This window comes from Augochlora pura, chromosome 10, assembly GCF_028453695.1.
Source record: "Augochlora pura isolate Apur16 chromosome 10, APUR_v2.2.1, whole genome shotgun sequence".
Classification (NCBI taxonomy): Eukaryota; Metazoa; Arthropoda; class Insecta; order Hymenoptera; family Halictidae; genus Augochlora; species Augochlora pura.
In genome coordinates this window covers 27,978,837-27,997,212 of record NC_135781.1, presented here as the reverse complement: position 1 = coordinate 27,997,212, position 18,376 = coordinate 27,978,837, and the positions used below count along the sequence as shown (strand labels likewise).

Here is an 18,376-nt window from a genome sequence, read left to right as displayed (position 1 = left end):
CCGTAAATTTCGGTTTCGTTTTGCGTTTTCGTTCACGTTCGATATATTTAATCGTCGGTCGTGCGATTTCGCCAAGCTCGGCCCATATAAAAAGTGTGATCAAATATTCGCGTCGGTAAGGAGCATTGCTAACTGTTTGAGAAACTTGACGCTTTGTTCTGAATGGAAACGTGTTCGATGAGAGTTATTGTACATTGGACAGAGATACACCGGCTTCGCGGTTTCTCGAGGTACGGAAATTACAAAACAAGTTCTTCACCGACAAAAGACCACGGCGATAGAGTTCGTTTTCTATCTTTGTTATAAACCAGAAAAAGAAACGCAATAGAAAATATATCGTATGTACATATATTGTGGATAAAAAGAAATTCTCTCCGAGTCAGCAACGTTGGTGGATTGGGGTATCGTTCGTTTGAATCATACGAGTCCGTGCATTTGTTTCCGTCGGGACAGCTACAGGTATCTTTCGGGCTCCTCTCTTTGGTTTTTTCTTCTCTCTCTCTCTATCTCTTTCTTGCTCTGCCTTTCATTCTCTCGTTTATTCTTTCGCTCTCCCTCACTTTCTCCCTCTTTGATTCTGACTCTCTCTCTCTCTCTCGCTCTCTAACTCTCTTGACTTCTCGCGGTATATTAGCAATTCCAACTGATCCAGTTTTTGTACTGGCTCGACGCGCAAGAAGTTTTTCGGTTGTTGGCTCGAATTTTACAACTCGGCCACGTAACCCTCGATAACGATTCCCGGCGCAATCTCGGCGGTGGTGACACTATCCGAGGTAGTAGCGTTGATCCGATCGTCGGATCGGTCCTCGCCCCAGGCACCCTCCTTGCCATACTTTTCGGACATCCGTACCATTTCGTTGGGACTCCACTCGGCCGAGTCTCTGCGACTTCCTCCGCTTCTGTAGACAACGTTCGATTCGGTTTCGCGGTTTCCACGATATCCCGAACCTGGCAGTGGTGACGGAGAATAGCTGTCGTAGACGGGATTGCGCTTCATCGACGCCCGCTGGTGGCTCGTCTTCCTCAGCATAGCCTAGACAAACGAGAGGTCATCGTAAACGAGAGCTGCCTACCTTATCTGTACTCTAAGTTAAAAGCTTAGGAAAACTGACCTGAAAGTTAAACGGTGGCTCGTCGGTGTCTTCGTCGACGTTGTTGTTCCTGCGTCCCATCATCTGCATTTCCTGGATCGGATTGATGCTGCAACAGACGAAAAGAAACGAAAACGAGTTGGATCGTTTCGCACGGTTCGCATAGGTTTCACGTTTAAGGATCGCGATCGTACCGATTAGGGTTGCCGGGGTTTCTGTTCGTCCTGTCCTCGAAATCCAACTCGCTGACGCCGGTGTTGCTTTTACTTCGAGAATTCGTGCTATAATGATCGCTGCGGGGAGGCTGGGGTGATTGTGTCTGATTGAACGGAGGCGGAGGTGGTGCGTTTTTTCTAGAGCGTGTTGATTCGATGGTATCATAATCATTCTGCAAAAGAGATCAAAGAAACGTAGAGGAAACAAGTTGGTTCCAGTCGAGCCTGAAAAGGAGAGGGAACTGGGAGGTTAAAAATCGGGAGAACTTACTGAGCGAGGATTATGAGCGTGAGCAGATGGCGCGGGACTACGATGGCTCGAAGTATGTTGGTATCCGGAGTTACCCATTCCGCTTTCGGACGATTGTTGCGGTGGAACTCGGATCGCGGTATTCGGATCTCTGGAAAACGGAGTGTCGATCAGACTCTTTCCCTCGCTGCCCGAATGTGCCACTCGATGTGGCGAGTTCGTCGTTTGCACCTCGACGTCTGAAAAATGCAGAGCAATCCGGTTGGAGAGGTGAGTTCTCTCCGAATACAAACCAGTCGCCACTCGAAAGAATCGATCGTTATCCACTTACTATTACTGTGATTACGCGTTAAGCGATTGTTGCCCACTTAAGAGTAACACACGGCCGAAAAGTGGGAATGGAGAAAGATGGTCTGATGGTAACGCGACGAGTCGGACGAACGGGTTGTTTGTCGACGAATTTCCGATCCGCGTAATTCACGCGATCGATCGTGGTCTATCACGCTCGATCCAACTCGAACGCGCGCAGAAGGAGAGAAGGGGAAAAAGAAAGAAGAGAGAGAGAGAGAGAGAGAGAGAAGAGCTAAAAGTATCGAAGATAGTTTTTGGGGAAAATGGCTGAAAAGTAGTTGTTTTTTTTTCGCGCGAGCGTAGAATCGTGCGATTCATGAGTGTCATTGCCGTTGATCGTCCTGATCGGATGAAACAAAACGTGATAGGCACCTCTGGTACGAGTGTTCCTGATGGCCCAAGGCACCGTATGTCTCCGTAATGGCGCGTCCCAGGCCTCGTGCTCGTCGTCAGACGCCAAAGACGACGCGGATCTGCGAGAACGTATTTCTCAGTTGATGCCAGAAGTCTCCGGAAGAGCTCATAAGCGACACTTACTTCGATAGAGACGGCACACAACGGAGAGCGAATAAAACAACGATCAAAATAGCCCGCGCGCAACGTCACGACAAAAAGGCACAAAGACGACAAAGACGATATGCAAGAGGCGAACGACGAACTGCCCGAGATACAAAAGCAAATTACGTTGTACGGATTCGGGAGAGAATATTCAAGAGTCGTCGTTCGATGAAGATCTACGCGATGATTATACGAATATGCATGTACGCACGGCACGATGAACATAGAGATCAATGATGGATGATATCTATCGGTTTGCTAACTATTAGTTCTATCCGGTAAACGTGAAAGACATTGTCGAAGCGAACGCAACAACTAACGAGTCAACTTACCCAAGACCTTTCTTTCCCCTAGTACTCTTCATGTCGAAATAGGGTAACTCGTTATAAAAGTTGAACGGTAACTTGTGCACTTGAGGTGGTTTCATCTGGCCTAAGTATGATTGCGGTGTAACGTTCGTGTCGATCCTGTCCAACGACACCGTTTGGTCATTCAATGTCTCGAGAGTCGCTATCGTCGCTTGATTGAACAAATGCACCTGTTTGCAACGCAAGTCTCGGTCAAGCTCGCGGTTAAACAGAAGGCTGTCTTGCCATTTTTTTGTGAAAGAGATTGCTCACTTGTTGCGAAAACTGCACGAGGTCTTGATAACGGGCTGCACGGTAGTGTAGGAGGACTTGGAACATGCTCTTCGACCTCCATTTGCTGCTGTAAAATTTCATCATATCCATCGTCTCTGGAGTCATTTGAGTCTTGCCGAGAAGGGGTGCGGTCTCCTTCCTCACTACATGACCCCTGTACGCTGTTCCCAAGAGAAATGGAAAGCACGAAGTTCAATTAAATGTAGCCGGCTCGAGACGGGTCGAAACTATTGCATCTCCGACACTAACGGGCTCGTAAAAAATCAAATGGTTTCCGCGCGTGAATCTTCACTAGCACCCCCTACCTTTCTGCAATATCAGTGCTGCGTCCTCCTCCGATATGTCCACCGTCTCCTTCCTCTTTAATGACGCTTGCTTCACTAAAACAATACCCGTTAAATTTCTCGTAGCGGACAAAAACGCACGAGCCTCTCAAAAATAGAGGAAAGGGAAAGGCGGGATGGGGAAACGGCTCGCATACGACGTTGCTCTCCTCGACGATCGATTTACCTACCAACTTCTTTTTTCGCTAAATGCGTGATCTTCGACGCCATGTTCTTCTTTGCTAGGAACGCTCTCATCATACACTGAACCTTTACGATCTTTTTCACCTGCGTCTCGTACAGCCGCGATAGATATTCCTCGTTGTAGTACTTGAGAAAGACCTTGGTCTTCCCGAGCATCCACCCTTCCATTTTCAATCGGATCAAGAGTAGTCGGCAGTTGTCTTTGGTGACTTCTACGTTCTCATCGAAATCGAATGCGAGAAACTGATACCTTGAGAGATCACAGAATCGAGAGTTGAAAACAGTTACGAAAATAGTTTCGGTTCTTGAAACAGTTATGGAGAATAGTGAAAATCTTACAAGATATATCGATCTGTTATAAGATATATCGGTTTCAGTTTCTTCGGAATTGATTTTATATCAACTTTAAAACTGCTACTTTTTTTATTTGTAATAGAGAATTCGTATTGCTCACCGTGTACATTACGATTTCTTTTACAACTGTATTGACTAGTACTGATTCTATTTCTCTGATAAACGAGACACAAGAATCAAATTTTGTTTCGTATTCAAAGAAATAAACAAGATTTTTATCAGGCAAACTCTTGATAAAAATGTATTATAAATTCCAAATTTCGTTATAATGCAACGTGTTAATATCTGAAGGTAACAGAATTTACTTATTAGGGAAAGTGTAACTATAACCGATATGCATATATAACAGTTTGGAACAGTTATTCGTGATAACAATGACCTTCGGAGTTACCTGCGGAGGAACTCTTGAAAAGATACCCTACACGGATAGCCGCGTTGTCTGGCTTTCGCGGTGTCCAGAATCGCCAAGGCTCTGATCTGCTGTCTCACGACCTCTCTGTAGAAGCCACGAGGCGCTCCTTCGAGGTCCGATCTGATGCATCTGACGAAGTGGATCCCACCGTTTCCGGCACCTCCCGCGAGACTCTTCAGAATCTCGAGGCTGACCGATTTGAACGTGGCCGCGGATGTCCTCATTTTCCTCGTTTGCGAGTATTGCCCACGGGACGCGGTGTTAAATTTCTGTTTGGACAAGCGGATGGATAATTCTCGCGAGCCATTTCGTTCAAGAATGTAGACGGGAACTCACTCTCGGCTTGGAAGTCTCCTGCATCAAAGCACCCCATTTCCCTTTGCTGGTCTTCTTCTCCGCGACTTTCGGATGCTCGACGATGACGGTCAGGTTGCCGGATTTCGTCAGCTTATTGGTGAACATCTCCTTGATCATCACCAGGCTAGACTGTCTGAAAGTCTCGATCATCTCGGGTGGAACGAAGTCCCGATTCTTCTCGGCTATCTCGCTGGCGTCGTACATCACCTTCCCCGTGTAATGGGCGACCGTGAACTCGTGCGTGCTCACCGGTTTGACAAACAGGTTGTTCGACTGTTGCTGTATCTTGGTGAGAATGTACTGATAATCGAGCATGTTCTTCGACGCCTCGTCGATTATGCTGAACAAACCCCTGTCCTTGCTCATCAGCTGATCGATCGCGTCCTTGTTGTCGTAGAAGTGCAAACGCTGTCCGGGTATGTTCTCCTCGTCTAGCTCTTGCTGCAAACGGTAATCGTTGCAGAGAACGACAGTATTTTCGACGGGTTTTACTTACCATTTCCCAGGCGAACACCCTCTGGTTGTAATAGCATTGCATCTGTTCGTTCATGGTGTTCACTATCAGCTGCTCGAGCCGGTTCACCGCGACGCACTCGAATCCAAAAAGATCTATCACGTTGATCAGGTACTTGTCGCCACTGAAAGCCAGACGTGCCGTAATTAGTATCTGGCGGATGCACGATCCCGAATCGAAACTCACAATAACGCGCGAGTGACCGTAAACTTCACATTGATGGTGTTCACTATCCAGTCGACCAGTCGCTGATAGATCGTGTTAGCCAGCACGTCCCTCGCCTCTTTCGCCTCCTCGCAGGTGTGTTTCCTGCGCACCACGCTGCCCTTTATAACCGCGCAATAGTTGACCAGTGCCCAGGAGAACTTCTTTTCATCCAGGTTTAACAACTGGGCAACTACAATGCAAATTATTACGCGATCTTGCAAGAATTCGTTCAGAATTTGATCTTGCTAGACACGGACGCATTTCAGGTGACATTATTTTAAATAATGCGGCATTTTATTTTATAACGTTCACGCGTTCTGCATACCTTTGGCAGCTGGTTCGGGGTTATCCATCTCGGCCTCTCCGCTGTTGCCTTCGACGAATCGGATCTCGCCTAATATCAGGATCGCTGCCAAAGTTTTCCAAATGGTCTCGCAGTACTCCTCCATCTCGAGAATCCTGAGATTCTCCTTAAACTCGTCGAACTTGACGACGTTTCCCCGTGGATCGTTCCGTACTTTGAACGAACGCTTGCGCTCGGTACCCTTGTCGCTTATGCGAAGGTATCGAGCCCTTCTCCCCGGTGGTAAATGGTACTGGCTCAATTTGCTAATCGCGTCCATACCGTCGTAGAAGTAGTAGAACACGTGGAAGTTCGACTGATTCCTGCGAGGAATAGGACGCGATCCTTCAATTAAACTTTGCTGGTAGCGATCAAAGGGAAACTGTAAGGTCCGCCAACCTGTCCCGCGTGGAGACGCGCCACTTCTCGAGCTGATACAGGCAGAATATGCCGCCGGACGCTTTCCCCGAGGACCCGAACGTCGTCTGTATCTGCAGGATGCATCTGGTCGAGTTAGGGTTCAGTGGTGTAGCCGCGTTGCTGAACGCGTGGATCACTTTGATCGCCCGGAACACTCTGGACCCGATGTCCTGCAAGCTCTGAAATCGAACAAGGGCCCGGTCATTGGACCACGTCTTTCTTTCTTCCCGCGATTACGTCGAGCGCGCGGACACCGGCATCGAAACTTATATACTTTGCCGAGATACATCAGCTGTCGGACTAGGTGCTGCATGTTCGTCGTCTTGCCCGAATTGCTCTCGCCTGCCAGCAGAATGTGCTGAGGTTCCTCGTTGTGTAACACATCCTGGTAAGCACTGTCAGCTACAGAGTACACGTGCGGTGCGTTGTCCGACCGCGACTTGAACTGGTACTTCGTGTGGTACTGCAAAGCGAGCACAAGTTACTTTTTCACGAACGACGATCAACGATCGACCCGTCGCTTACGTCCGATCCGTAAATGTCCTGCGGCTCGTTCGGATTCAGAATGAGCAAAATGTCACCGACGAAACTGTGGAAGTAGCCTTGCCTCAGCCTTTCGTGAAGTTCGTCCAAGATCGCATCCTCCGTTAGCACTTCGAGCGCTGCGATGTCTTCCATGAACATGGGCTCCAAAGGATCGGTTTGGTGCGTCTGCGACAACGAGCCAGCTTCGATTTAGTCTCGTCGTGCTGGCACCTTGAAACGTCTTACCTTGAGGAATCCCCTTCGAACCAGCACTTCCGCTCTCCTCTCCTGCTTGCCTTTCGGGCAGGCGTCCATCATCAGCACCTTCACCTCTTGCGCCATCTAAAAAAAAATCGTCGTGTTAGTCTCTCGTTTACGATCCTGTAATATCGTACAACCACGGGTTACCAAGTAGTCGTTGTCGGACAGCTCCGAAAGGAACGGATGCTCGAATATTTCCGCCATGAACGGTCTGTTGTCCTGATCCTTCTCGAGACACCTGAAAGAACGAAGTCAGTATCTGCAGTGGGACCCTGCCGGTGGGATGTGATCGTACTCTGCTATGAAGTCGTTGAAGTTTTGCGACCAGTTCGACTGCCTGTACAGATGCGGCGGAGGGTTGCGGACGATTTGGAAAAGGGCTCTCGTGGGGTGCATGTCCTGGAAGGGCGGCTTTCCATCGGCCAGCTCGATCGCCGTGATCCCGACCGCCCAGACATCGGCTCGATTCCCGTAGCCGTTGCTGGAGCCGCTCTCCTTGCTGATCGCGACTTCCGGCGCCATCCAGCACGGCGATCCCACGCACGTGTACCTTTTCCCCATTTCCCCCTGGACCGCTCTCGACAGTCCGAAATCGACCAATTTCACTTCTCCTTCCTTGGTCAGCAGGATGTTGCTCGCGCGTATGTCGCGATGCATTACGTTGTTCTCGTGCAGGTATATGACTGCCTGGGGATCGTCGCGCGTCGTTAGCAAAGCCCGCGAACGGTAAACTAATTCGTCGTTGCAAAAGTGCGACGCGGGAGAGAGGAGGCCGACGAACGAGAGAGAAAGCTCGCTCGAGCAGCCTCGGCCCGGCTTTCTTCTCCTCTAAGGTTTCCCTTAGCCGCGATTTCGCCGGCAGTAGACACGCCGGTGCCTCGTTCCTCGCCAGCATTTATTTCGCGTGTAATTTGCCGGCATTAAACGTCAACGTGGCCTGATTTACCGCACGAGCGACCGTGGACGAATCGCTACTGGCTCCATGGAACACGTACCAACGCGAACGAGAAGGAGAACGAACGTCGAGTCGGACGACGAGGAGAGCCAACGAACGAAAAGAAGAAGAGGAGGAAAGGGTTGCGTGCACTTTACGAGAAAGGATGCTGGAACGGGCGAAGAAAAAGGGAGTGAGGGAGAGAGAGAGAGAGAGAGAGAGAGAGGGGGAGGGCTAGTGGGACGAGGAACGCGAAAAGTGCGTGCGCGTGCTATACTCGAAACGCGGACTCGCGCCATGATTTAACGGCAGAGAGCTCGCACCGCGAGCCTTTTCCTTACGATTCCGACGCGAATGCATCGGAAAGATGCTAGACGATTGCGAGATCCGTTCGTTGATCGTTAATAGGATCGACTCGCCAGCGATAGCTTGACGAGTCCAAGATGGAAAGTACGGTGGATTCGAATGGATCGGGTTCGCGGAGTTCCCACGGTGAAGATAATTAGCAGAACCTATCGATTTTACGCGGTCCAGCGTTTTTGCCGGAATCGTCGCGATACGAATGGATCGAGCGAGGATCGACGGTGCCAACCGGAAGGGATACGGCGCGGGACGAGGCTCGGCGACGCACGATTCGAAACGGAAACGAGCGTTCTACCCTTGACGTTTTGTCGCTGCACCACGCTGCATCGCGCAAGCGGCTCGTAGCGAGCAGGTTGCTGCGTTTGACGGGCAAATGACACCCGTCCACGTCGGTCTCCGTGATTTTTTTCAAATCGTTTCCTTCGCGGTTTTCATTGGAAACGTCGGGTACGTGGTGGCTGCGCGACAAATGGAGGCGGCGGCGGAACGTCCCGCACAGCATTACGGTAAATTATATTCCGCGGGGACGGAGGACGGAATTATAGAACATTACCTCATCGCGTCCGAGCGAATCGTTTCCATAGGAAAATTACAGATCTCGGGACGGGAAACGTTTGCTTGCAATTCGTTCGCCCGTCTTGTACATGTTTTTCTCACGTTTCTCGTCCCATTCCCCACCGTTCGTTCTTATAAAATGCGGAGCGACGCGACCCCCACAGGTGCAAAGTGACGAAATCGTGCCGAAATTTGTGTGAAACTTGAAGGATTTCTGCAAGATTCCAATTTAACCAATAATAGTTGAATTTTTTCTTTTCAATGTTATACATTATTTCACGCAGATTTCGACACATTGATTTCAAATCCGGTCGCAAAATTTATCTACCACCTCAGGCTCTCACCATTTCGTTAGTTTTTCACTTAAATCGATATTTTTTTTCAAAATCCTAAAGTGGTCGTACATTTTGCAACTCGATTCGAAATCAGCGCGTCGAAACTTACGGGGAATGAAGTATAGATATGATAAATCACAATTTTTTTGGAATATTCCAAGTTGACCGTAAATTTTCTAGGTTAAAAATGATAACGCTCTATTTTTTCTTTACGATAAGACATTTGCCGTAACAATAATCATCGCTTCTTCTCGTTTTTAACAAAAATTTCTTTGATTTTGAACTTCGTCATTTTGTGATTTTGTCGCGCTGTGCGGCGGTTCTCTCGAAACGCAGAAGAACGGCGACGGAAGCGTTTCGCGACCCGTACACCCGAGATCGCAGAGAGCACGGAGAGCCCGGAGAGCAGAAAGCCGGGAGATGGTCTGCGCCAAGATCGGAGAAGGGCGAACGAGCGGGCAGCCTTTCATTTGCGAGCAGGTTAATTAGCGAGCCATCTCGCCTGTCTTATTTGTAATTTATACGCGGTAGAATGCGGCCCATTGACGCGCGTCTTTCGCGATCCTTCGCGTTCCCCGATTTAGCGCGCACGTAAACGCGAATGCTCGCCGGAATGGCCGAGAATCGAGCGAGTAATCTCGTCGCGACTCGCAGGAGCCAAGACGAGAGGCTGCGCAACGCTTCGGATCGCGTTATTGCACCGTCCTGATCAGACTCGTTTCGCTTCGTCCACGTTCCAGAAACGGTTTCCACCGATTCCCCGCGTTCCCGCTCCTGTTCTTCGCGCGATTACGAAAAATCGTCCTCGACTCGCGACGCCTATGGCAGGCGTCGTAATGACACCGAGCGACAAAAGCGAGTCCGAGCGGCATGCCGGTCGGTATAATTGCTTTATAATAACGTCTACCCTCTGCCGGGAAAGTTGCGGCAGCTTCCACCGTCTCGCGTGGACGTTTTCGAAAGTTTACCTTGCACACCTCCTTCAGTATGTGACCGATGTGTTCCTCCTTCAACTTCTTGTCCATGCTGATGAGTCCCTTGACGAGGTCGAGCGCTGTGCCACCGTCGCAGAGCTGGAAATCGCAAAGGCAACGGCGATTACACGCCGCGACAACGTTTGTCCGCGAGATTGCGGAAGCAATTTACATCGACGATTCGCCACGGTGTTTCATTTTACGTAATTGCTCGAGATCTCGGTTTCGATAAAGATTAAGACGCTGGGACAGAAGCATGGTCGCTCGCTCGCTCGCTCGCTGGCACTCTAATTTCGCGGAGATCTCGCGCCCCAACGTCTCCATAATTTCTAATTATGCCCGTGCATTCTTATAAATTGGTTTCGCTTGAATTTCACGGCGGAGAATTCCGGACGCGACGGCGCGGCGCGGCGCGGCGCGGCGTTGTTGGGTCGTTCGAGCTTCGTACGGGCCTCGCCAGCACGCGATACATTATTTCGAGAGCACAACGATCGCAAACGATCGCAACACGAAAACTTGGTCTACTACTGCGCGCACCGTTTGTGTACGTGCCCGTAAAATTCGTCCGTGATGCGATATGGAAGACGGTCGCCGATAAATCTTCGCCACATTGTCGTTGCGTGTCGTTCCTCTTTTTCAACCCGTCCCCGGGCCCCCTTTCTTCGAGTTCAGCCTCGCTTCGGTGAACCTTTACGAGCTTTTTACTCGAGTCGATCGACTCGCAAAATCCCCGCGACGTCTTCTTATTGTATATCGGTTTCTTTGCTCCGGTTTTACGGGCTCGACCAAGAAAACTCTCGATGGACAGAGTTTGCTCCCGGCCCGGGCGGCCAGGGACTGGTTTCTTTCGGGCCGGAAAGCCTCGAATCCTTTCGTTTTCGCGTCGGTGGATGTCCGTCGATAGGCGAGCATCTATACGCGTAAACGTTAAATCGAATATCGACGCTTTGCTCGAGATAAGTAATAATGTTTCGTGCGCACCGCGGAGGTCCACCCGTAAATTAGGGCCGCGACGTGCCAGGGCTCACCTGCGTACACGAACGAGTTTAATGATTGTTTAATGGCCGCGCGTGTCGTAAATTATCCGTGTATTCGACCGTCTCAAATGCTTGAAATTGCCTCCGGGTCCTGGCATGGGTACGTACAGCAACTCTTCCCTCGCCGCTGCATTCGTTTTCTCTTCTTTTTCATCTTCCTCTTCCTCCTCCTCCTCCTCCTCCTCCTCCTCCTTCTCCACCACCACCACCACCACCACCACCACCAGGTTCTCTTCCCCCCTACCCCCGTGTCTCTCAGGGACCCCTCCGCCCCCGATCGCCCAGATCATCCTGCGTGTTTCGTGTCTGTTCTCGATCACCGAGCTTTTCGTTTTTCCCCCGGAGAATTATGATGTTAAAGGAGCACCGGTACGGATATAGTTGGACGTCGATTGCCGTCCCGACGCGATATCGCTCGCGATATAAATAACCGGGATGGCGATCGTGACAATAATGATGTACCCTCGCGTCGGACGCACCGCCGCAAATCGTTCGTTCGTTCGTTCGTTCGTTCGTACGTACGTTCGTTCGGGCTTACCTCCATGACGAACCATATTTGATCGTACTCGGTCTTCTTGCCGGACCTCCTCCGATAAATTCCGTAAAAGTCCGGCAGGTTCGGGTGGGTCGCTAAATCTCGCAGAACCTTGTACTCCTCGACGATGAACGACTGCGAGTCGGCCGTCAGCTTTTGCACTTTGACCGCGACTTTCTTGTTACCTGTGAAATCGTGTCTGAATTATGCCGCAATCTGTCTTTAGACTTGTACAGAAGACGATGGAAGACGTCCGCGAACGTACCCGCGTTTTGATCGATGGCATCGTAGACATCTCCGCAGACGCCGGAACCGATGCACTCTCTCAGGAGATAGCGTTTCCCAGGATCCTGGATGCTGTCCAGCCGTTGGAGGGCAGTCCTCCTATCTCGTTCCTCGTATTCGCCCTCGTCCCTGTTCCGTCTGCCGCGTCTGTCGTCTCTTCCGGATCTCTTGCCATAGCTGTAATCGTTCATTTTCCGGGGCTACCGCCTCTCCACCTGAAACGGCGAGAAATCGTTTGATTCGAACGAACGATCGCTCGTTATTGGCTCGATGACGGCAGAGAAAGAAAAGAATTCGAGGAATAATGTTTAAACGGTTCCAATCGAGCCGCTCGCGTCGGCGGCGAAGAAAAGGAAAGATCCGCGCGGGACGTAGCCCGGGTGGAAGCTGCACACACGACAAAGAGTTCGTTAATCTCGTTCTCGTTTCCAGGCTGAAGTGCTCGTCGTCGATGGAGCGGGACACGAGGAACGGGAGGACACGAGGAGGTCGTCGCGCGCCTCGTCGCGCTCACGGGAAAACAGGACCACTCTCGGTGCCGCACACCGGTGCTCTTTCCATCCGCGTTCGAACGACGACGGGAAGGTCGAGAATGACTCTTCGAGTTGAAGCGAACGCTCCACAGGATTTTTTATGAGAGGCCAGGTTCGGCCGGTCGAGGGCTTCACGGCGCATCGGCACAAAGGTGAGTGCTAATTATATTCTTTCTCGAGTGCCGCGTGAACGAGTGGTAATCGCTAATTAGTAGCTCGCTTCCTGAAAGCTTCGACGAGGGATGCCTAAAGCCGCGGAAAGATATCCTAGCCGGCTCGAGAACGTGATTCAGCGTGCCTCTCGTGGACAATGCGCTCCTCTCGCGAGCAGTACAATTCCGCGGCCGCTCTCCTAGGCCTTGGAAAGCATCGACGAGTTTTCCGGACTCTCTCCGAAGATTTCGATCACGGATCCGCTGAACGGCGGCGAACGGGGGTGGCTCGCGTTCGATCTTGAAATCCGAAATAGTTATCGATCGGCAGTCGAACGCGCGCCTCTTCGTTATTTTCTCTCGTTGTCCGCGCCCCCAGGCCGGTACTTGTACGGCTGCGGAAACGCTGCAAGCTAATATATATCCCATTTATCGGATCCCACGGATTGCGTAAGAGTATTTAATGGGTTACGAGAGTCCGTGGGTAACGGGTGGCTCGCTTAGCCGCTTTAGCAAAGACAAGACCCGATCGATGCGGTTCTACCTTCGCAGACACGGAGGGCCCCCTTTCCTCCCGATCGCCGCGCTCGCAGTTGATAAGCTTCGCCGACCGAAAACCATTTTGGCGATCGACCGCGGCGGCTGTGCGCGAAACCACCCCTGCGAGAACGTTTAAACGCGGCGAACCCGCTCGATCGTGGGGCCGCCGTTTCCATAGAATCGAGACGCCGCGTCGCGACGCGCCGCACGAGGAAAAGGAAAGGAAAGAAGTGGGCTGGGAGGGACGAGCAAGAGGGGCGAGAAATGAGAGAGGATTCGCGTCGTTAGCCAATTCATTTATTCCCGGTGGGTCGGCGCTCGTCCGGCATAATCCGTCGATTTGTCGGCGCGACGTGTCTCGTGTAATGCTGCTTCCTGCCGCTTCTTGCAGCTTGTAATCGAACAGGGAAAGGGAAAGGGAGAAAGGGTGCGAGAGAGGCGGACAGGGTGCAAGGAGGGTGAGAGAGGCAACGCGTCGTCACCGGCTATATGTGAACGGACGGACGTAAGAAACTCGGGTTGATCCACGATGTTCTCGCTGTTCTCTTCTGTTCCGTTCTGTTCTACCCTGTGTTCTGCTCTGTTGCGGTCGCATGCGACACCGCGCCTCGTTCAGTTTTCTCGGCGGTCTTCTCTCCCAGCTTCTTCCTTTTCCTCGTTGCTATACCGTGCCACGCCGTGCGGTGCCGTACAGTGCCGTGCAGGTTTATTGGTACGGCGGGGCGTTAAATTATTGATGCTCGAGCGTGCGCCGGCGAGAACGCGGCGCGGATGCCGCGGGGACGCCGCGAGTACGCCGCGAGAGTCAAAAGAAAGAGAGAAGAGTACCGAGTGGTTAGGACGGGTCCTGTGATTTCAGAAAAAGCTTTCCGTGCCACTCGGCCCATCGGTTCTTTCTCTCTGTCGATTCGCGTTCGTCTCCTCTCGTCGCCTCTTTGTCCCTCCGCGCGTCCCGTCCTCGTTCGGTCGGTAGTCGCGAACCTGTGCAGGGCTCGAGCTCTTTAAAAGGGAAGGAGCGTGGGGGCGACGAAACGCTGGTCGTTGTGGGAAAGTTTCGTGCGTGCAAACACGGCCGGAGCAACACGCGATAATGTACCACGATCGGAAATCGGGGGCCCGATGATTTTCTTCCAAACGACATTCCTCCTCGTCATCGCCGTGATCGCCGTGTGCTCTTGCCCGTCGTCGTCGTCCTCGTCGTCGTCGTCGTCGTCGTCTTCGTCTTCGCGGTTGATCTTGTTCTCCAACACCGGTGGGTCCCAGGTTGACTGTTTCGGTCATCTCGGCCGACCTATTTCTCGTCGGTTCGTTTTCCTCCCTTCGCTCTCGATAAGACTAAGCGAAGCGAAACGAAAGAGGGGCGGAGTTCCGAGTTTCGAATGCGCGCTCTCCGAAACGAGCTGTGGGAAAGTTGATATTCGTTGGCCGAGGTGGGTCCCCCGCTATAGCGGCGGAATGTTAGCACCGCGAATCCCTGGGAAGAAGCAGCAACGGTAGTGGCGGTGGACGAACAAGGCGAAAAAGAGAAAGAAAAGGAGGCGCAGAAGCCGAAAACGATCGGCAGTCGACCGGTTCGGGCCGGTTGAAAAGGGTTCGACACTCCTTTCGCCGGAAAGTACGGTAAACTTGGTGACAAGTGGCCCGTTCTCTCGCGTTTCTCTTGCCGGTCCCGCGAGCGGTGATTCCACGCCGGACGCGCAACCAATTCGGATTCAGAGACCGAGACCGAGACCGAGATCGATCCGATCCGATCCGATCCTAGCCGAGTCGATACTCGAAGACAGAGCTGGACGATCGATTATCCGGAAAAACTAGTAGACGCTAATCGAATTGGCCGCTCGATTCGGAGACTGCTTCCCTACGGCTCGAAACGCGACAACGTCGTCGCGTTGCATCGCGTCGCATCGCGTCGGCTCGATCGCTTCTTCCCCGATGGAAAAAGTGGTATCGAGACGTTTGCTCGCGACGATATCGACGAGCTTCTCCGCGAGGCACGAGGCTTCCGTTTCTTGCGACTCGGATCCTTCTCTCTCGGACCTTTTACAGATCCCCGAAGATCGATCCTTTCGGCAGATAACGCGCTTGTCCTCTCCTCTTTGAGATTCCGTGGCGGAGGTGTCGGTGTTCTCGCGATCGAGCGAGGATCGCGAAAAATCGCTGCTTCCATGCCGGTCGTACGTTATTTCCGTCAGGGGGTTAATCGATACCGGGAATCTCGCCGCTGTTCTTCTTCCCCGAAGCTCATGCAACATTTAACTTTCCGCTATATTCTTCTCGGCCTCCCGGCTCGCGCTTGCGATTCCCTCCTCCCCGTTCTTCTTCTCGTTCTCATCCTCGTTCACGTCCTCGTTCTCGTCCTCGATCTCATCCTCTCCGTCGTCGTCGCCGTCGTCGTCGTCGTCGTTGATCTCCTGCTCGTTCTCGTTCTTCTTGTCTTACCACAATGTATCTCAACGTTTTTTTTCCACTGTCTCCGTCTCCGTCTCCCTTCGCGTTCCCGTCGGAAATACCGATACGTCGGTCGAACGACCGCGTGTGTCCGTCTTCGTCGTTCTTGCTCGACCGAAGTTGGCTCGAGACGACACCTGCCTTGGATTTACCTCCGATACCTGTACCGCTTCGCGAGAGAGACCGACTCATTCTCTCTTTCTCTCGCTCTCTCTCCCTCTCTCTCTCCTCCGTCTCCTCCGTCTCTCCTCGGATTTCTCTCTTTTTCCCGAGACTCCTCGCAAAACATCCAGAAACACATGTTCCGGCACCTCGGAGACGCGCACCGTGGAACGTAAAGCACCTCGCGTATACACCACCTTTTCTCTTTATCTCTTTTGCTCTTTTTCCCTCCTTTTTCTCTTTTTCCTTTCTTCTTGCGCTCGTCCTCCCGCCCTCCTCCTCGCTCTCCTTTCCCCCTTCGTGTTCCTCTCTTCCTGGTTCCGGTCCCCCCCCCCGGCCCCCCCCTCTCACTTTCTACTCGGACCTGTCGAGCGAAACTTGTTAATTGCGGCATTATTCGCGATCCGAAAGCGATAAAGTCCCGGTGACCGGGCTCGGCGCAGATTGTCGCGACGTACTGGCATCTCGAGGGATCCCTCGGCGTTTACGCTTCCCCGCCCCCCGCCCCCCGATCGGGGCAAATATCGTCCAACTGTCCCGCGGTCGTTCGCGATCTCCTTCCAAATTTGGATGACGGTGGTCCGGGTGTGCGGCGAGTCGACGACGACGACGGCAACGAGAATCGAGCGGGTTCGGAACCGTTCGCGCAGCCGAAACGTCCGCGGCTAATTACGCGGGGTCCGACGACAGGTCGCCGCGATTGCAAACCAGACCCGGCTTGTATTCTTGACAGCTGGTTTCCAGCGATTGGCTAGAGCCGCGGAAGACTACGAAGGCGGCAAAGAGGACTCGGCCTGTGTAGAAGATCTAGCGACGAACGGAACGAAGGGGTTCCGCGGAAGGTGCAAAACACTTACTCGTAAAGGAGTGGTAACGGGTGCTCTTAGCGTGGCGCACGATGAAACTCACCTCTAATTAAAACGTCTGGCAGGTTGTGCAAGCCCTACGGCGTCCACCCTCGCAATGCTCGCAACGCTCGTGTGCCGGAGTAAGAGCCGAGCTCTACGACGCTCGTGTAGGGCGGTGTAGTCACGATTGCGTCGAGGGGGTGCTACTGGGGAGGGGTGCTTGGCTTCCATGATCCAATAACGCCGACTTAATTAACTAACTGCTAACTCGCAAGCCTGTTAGCATTGATTTCGTCCCCGAGATCGTCGTCCAGCTCCGACGCTCTCTCTTTCTCTTAGCGGATCTCCTCTCCTCTCCTCTCCTCTCCTCTCCTCTCCTCTCCTCTCCTCTCCTCTCCCCACTCCGCCTATGCTGCACGCTTTCTCCCCTTTTTCCGCAATGTCTTCGTTTCTTCGTCCGACGAATTTCGTTGCCGCGAATGCACCCAGAGCTTTCCAGTTCGGCGGAAACGGAGACGAAGACGTCGAGCGATCGGTAGAAGCGCGGAGCTACGAGCACACAGGTAATTGTCGTCGCGGGCACAGGTGCCCATTTAGCGATAAACAACGTTGCGTCGTGCTCTCGGTTCTCTAATCTCGTTGGCCGGATCGATGCGCCTTGAAAAAGATCTCCCGAGGGTCGCGCGATAAATTAATGCGCTTTATCGCGGCTTCTTCAGGGTCGTCCTGGCTGGCGCAGTTGTCAAAGGGAGCCGCGGTTAATGCGAGGACGCGTCTTCTTGCGTCGCGTTTCCTTGATTTTTGTCTTGCGCGTCGCGAGAAAGAGAAGGAGAGAGAGAGAGAGAGAGAGAGAGAGAGAGAGAGAGAGAGGAGGAGGAGCGTAATTATGCTCGCGCGGCGCAACAACGAGTGAACGAGTCAAAATACCGCACCGCCAAGATTTCGCGAAGGACATCGATAGAGAACATACTACTGAGTACACTGTCTCGGTAATATTCCGGATTATCGGGGGTTGACGTCGCGGCGCTCATCGAACCGCGTAGAATACGATTATGAGAATCCTCGTCCGATTTCGGAATCCTCGTCCGAGCTAATCTAATCGGAATGCTAGTCATCGCGTACAGACCGGAAAACCTAATTTGTCGTCGTCGTCGTTGAGTTCCAGGGATTTGGAGCCGGTCGATCGGAGCCGTCGCGTCGCGCGTCGTGCCGTGTAAACTCGCGATAGAGATAGATGGCTGGGGGGTTCGCAAATGGAACAGCTTCCGTGGTATCAGCTTCATGGAATCAATCGAATTGCGACGAGGCCCACGCAACGCCGGGAACACGCGTCTCACGGTTTCGTTCCGATATCGGAATGGTCGTTTCGCCGGGACACGTAAGAGGGATTGACACAGATTTTCCCAAGGTTGTAACGGCAGACAATTTATCGTTCGATCGTTGGAAAAGAAGGTCGAACGAATCTACCGGAGCAACAAATAAAAGTATCGGAAAGGCTTCGGCCGTCTGTAAATCTACCCGACTTTTAGCTCCGGGATTCTTAAGGATTTCTGCCTATACACGATCGCGGCAACGATCGCACACGCATCACGGCTCGAATAGCGAGTCGCCAGATAATTGGACCGGCCGCAGGAGAGGGAGAGAAAACA

The 18,376-nt window shown here is 52.2% G+C and overlaps 2 protein-coding genes across 8 annotated transcripts in view; one reads left to right on the top strand and one right to left on the bottom strand.

Moving 5' to 3' along the window:
- Window positions 1-23: 23 nt before the first annotated feature.
- Ninac (STKc_myosinIII_N_like and MYSc_Myo21 domain-containing protein ninaC) lies at window positions 24-16,859 on the bottom strand. 6 transcript variants are annotated; one of them, XM_078193544.1, is made up of 24 exons: window positions 16,789-16,859; window positions 12,025-12,259; window positions 11,763-11,944; window positions 10,182-10,286; window positions 7,322-7,713; window positions 7,174-7,264; window positions 7,012-7,107; window positions 6,766-6,951; window positions 6,515-6,703; window positions 6,220-6,419; window positions 5,803-6,143; window positions 5,457-5,667; window positions 5,253-5,394; window positions 4,736-5,197; window positions 4,379-4,668; window positions 3,621-3,883; window positions 3,412-3,486; window positions 3,086-3,267; window positions 2,798-3,003; window positions 2,280-2,380; window positions 1,578-1,795; window positions 1,286-1,479; window positions 1,113-1,200; window positions 24-1,033 (listed from the first exon to the last, which is right to left on the bottom strand). In XM_078193544.1, exons 2-24 carry the CDS (start codon window positions 12,233-12,235, stop codon window positions 704-706), a joined length of 4,755 nt encoding a protein of 1,584 aa, XP_078049670.1. In that variant the 5' UTR covers window positions 12,236-12,259; window positions 16,789-16,859; the 3' UTR covers window positions 24-703. The 6 variants fall into 6 exon arrangements, 4 of the variants coding, with proteins under 4 accessions (XP_078049670.1, XP_078049671.1, XP_078049672.1 ...); XR_013495040.1 differs by having other exon boundaries at window positions 945-1,033; window positions 1,578-1,707; XM_078193545.1 differs by lacking the exon at window positions 2,280-2,380 and having other exon boundaries at window positions 1,578-1,707.
- The window catches only part of LOC144476508 (protein Wnt-6), a 54,588-nt gene continuing 48,734 nt past the window's right edge, over window positions 12,523-18,376 (top strand). For both annotated transcript variants that reach the window (XM_078193556.1, XM_078193554.1), the window contains exon 1: window positions 12,523-12,729. The gene's annotated coding sequence lies outside the window, so the exon portion shown is untranslated. The remainder of the gene's footprint in view (window positions 12,730-18,376) is intronic.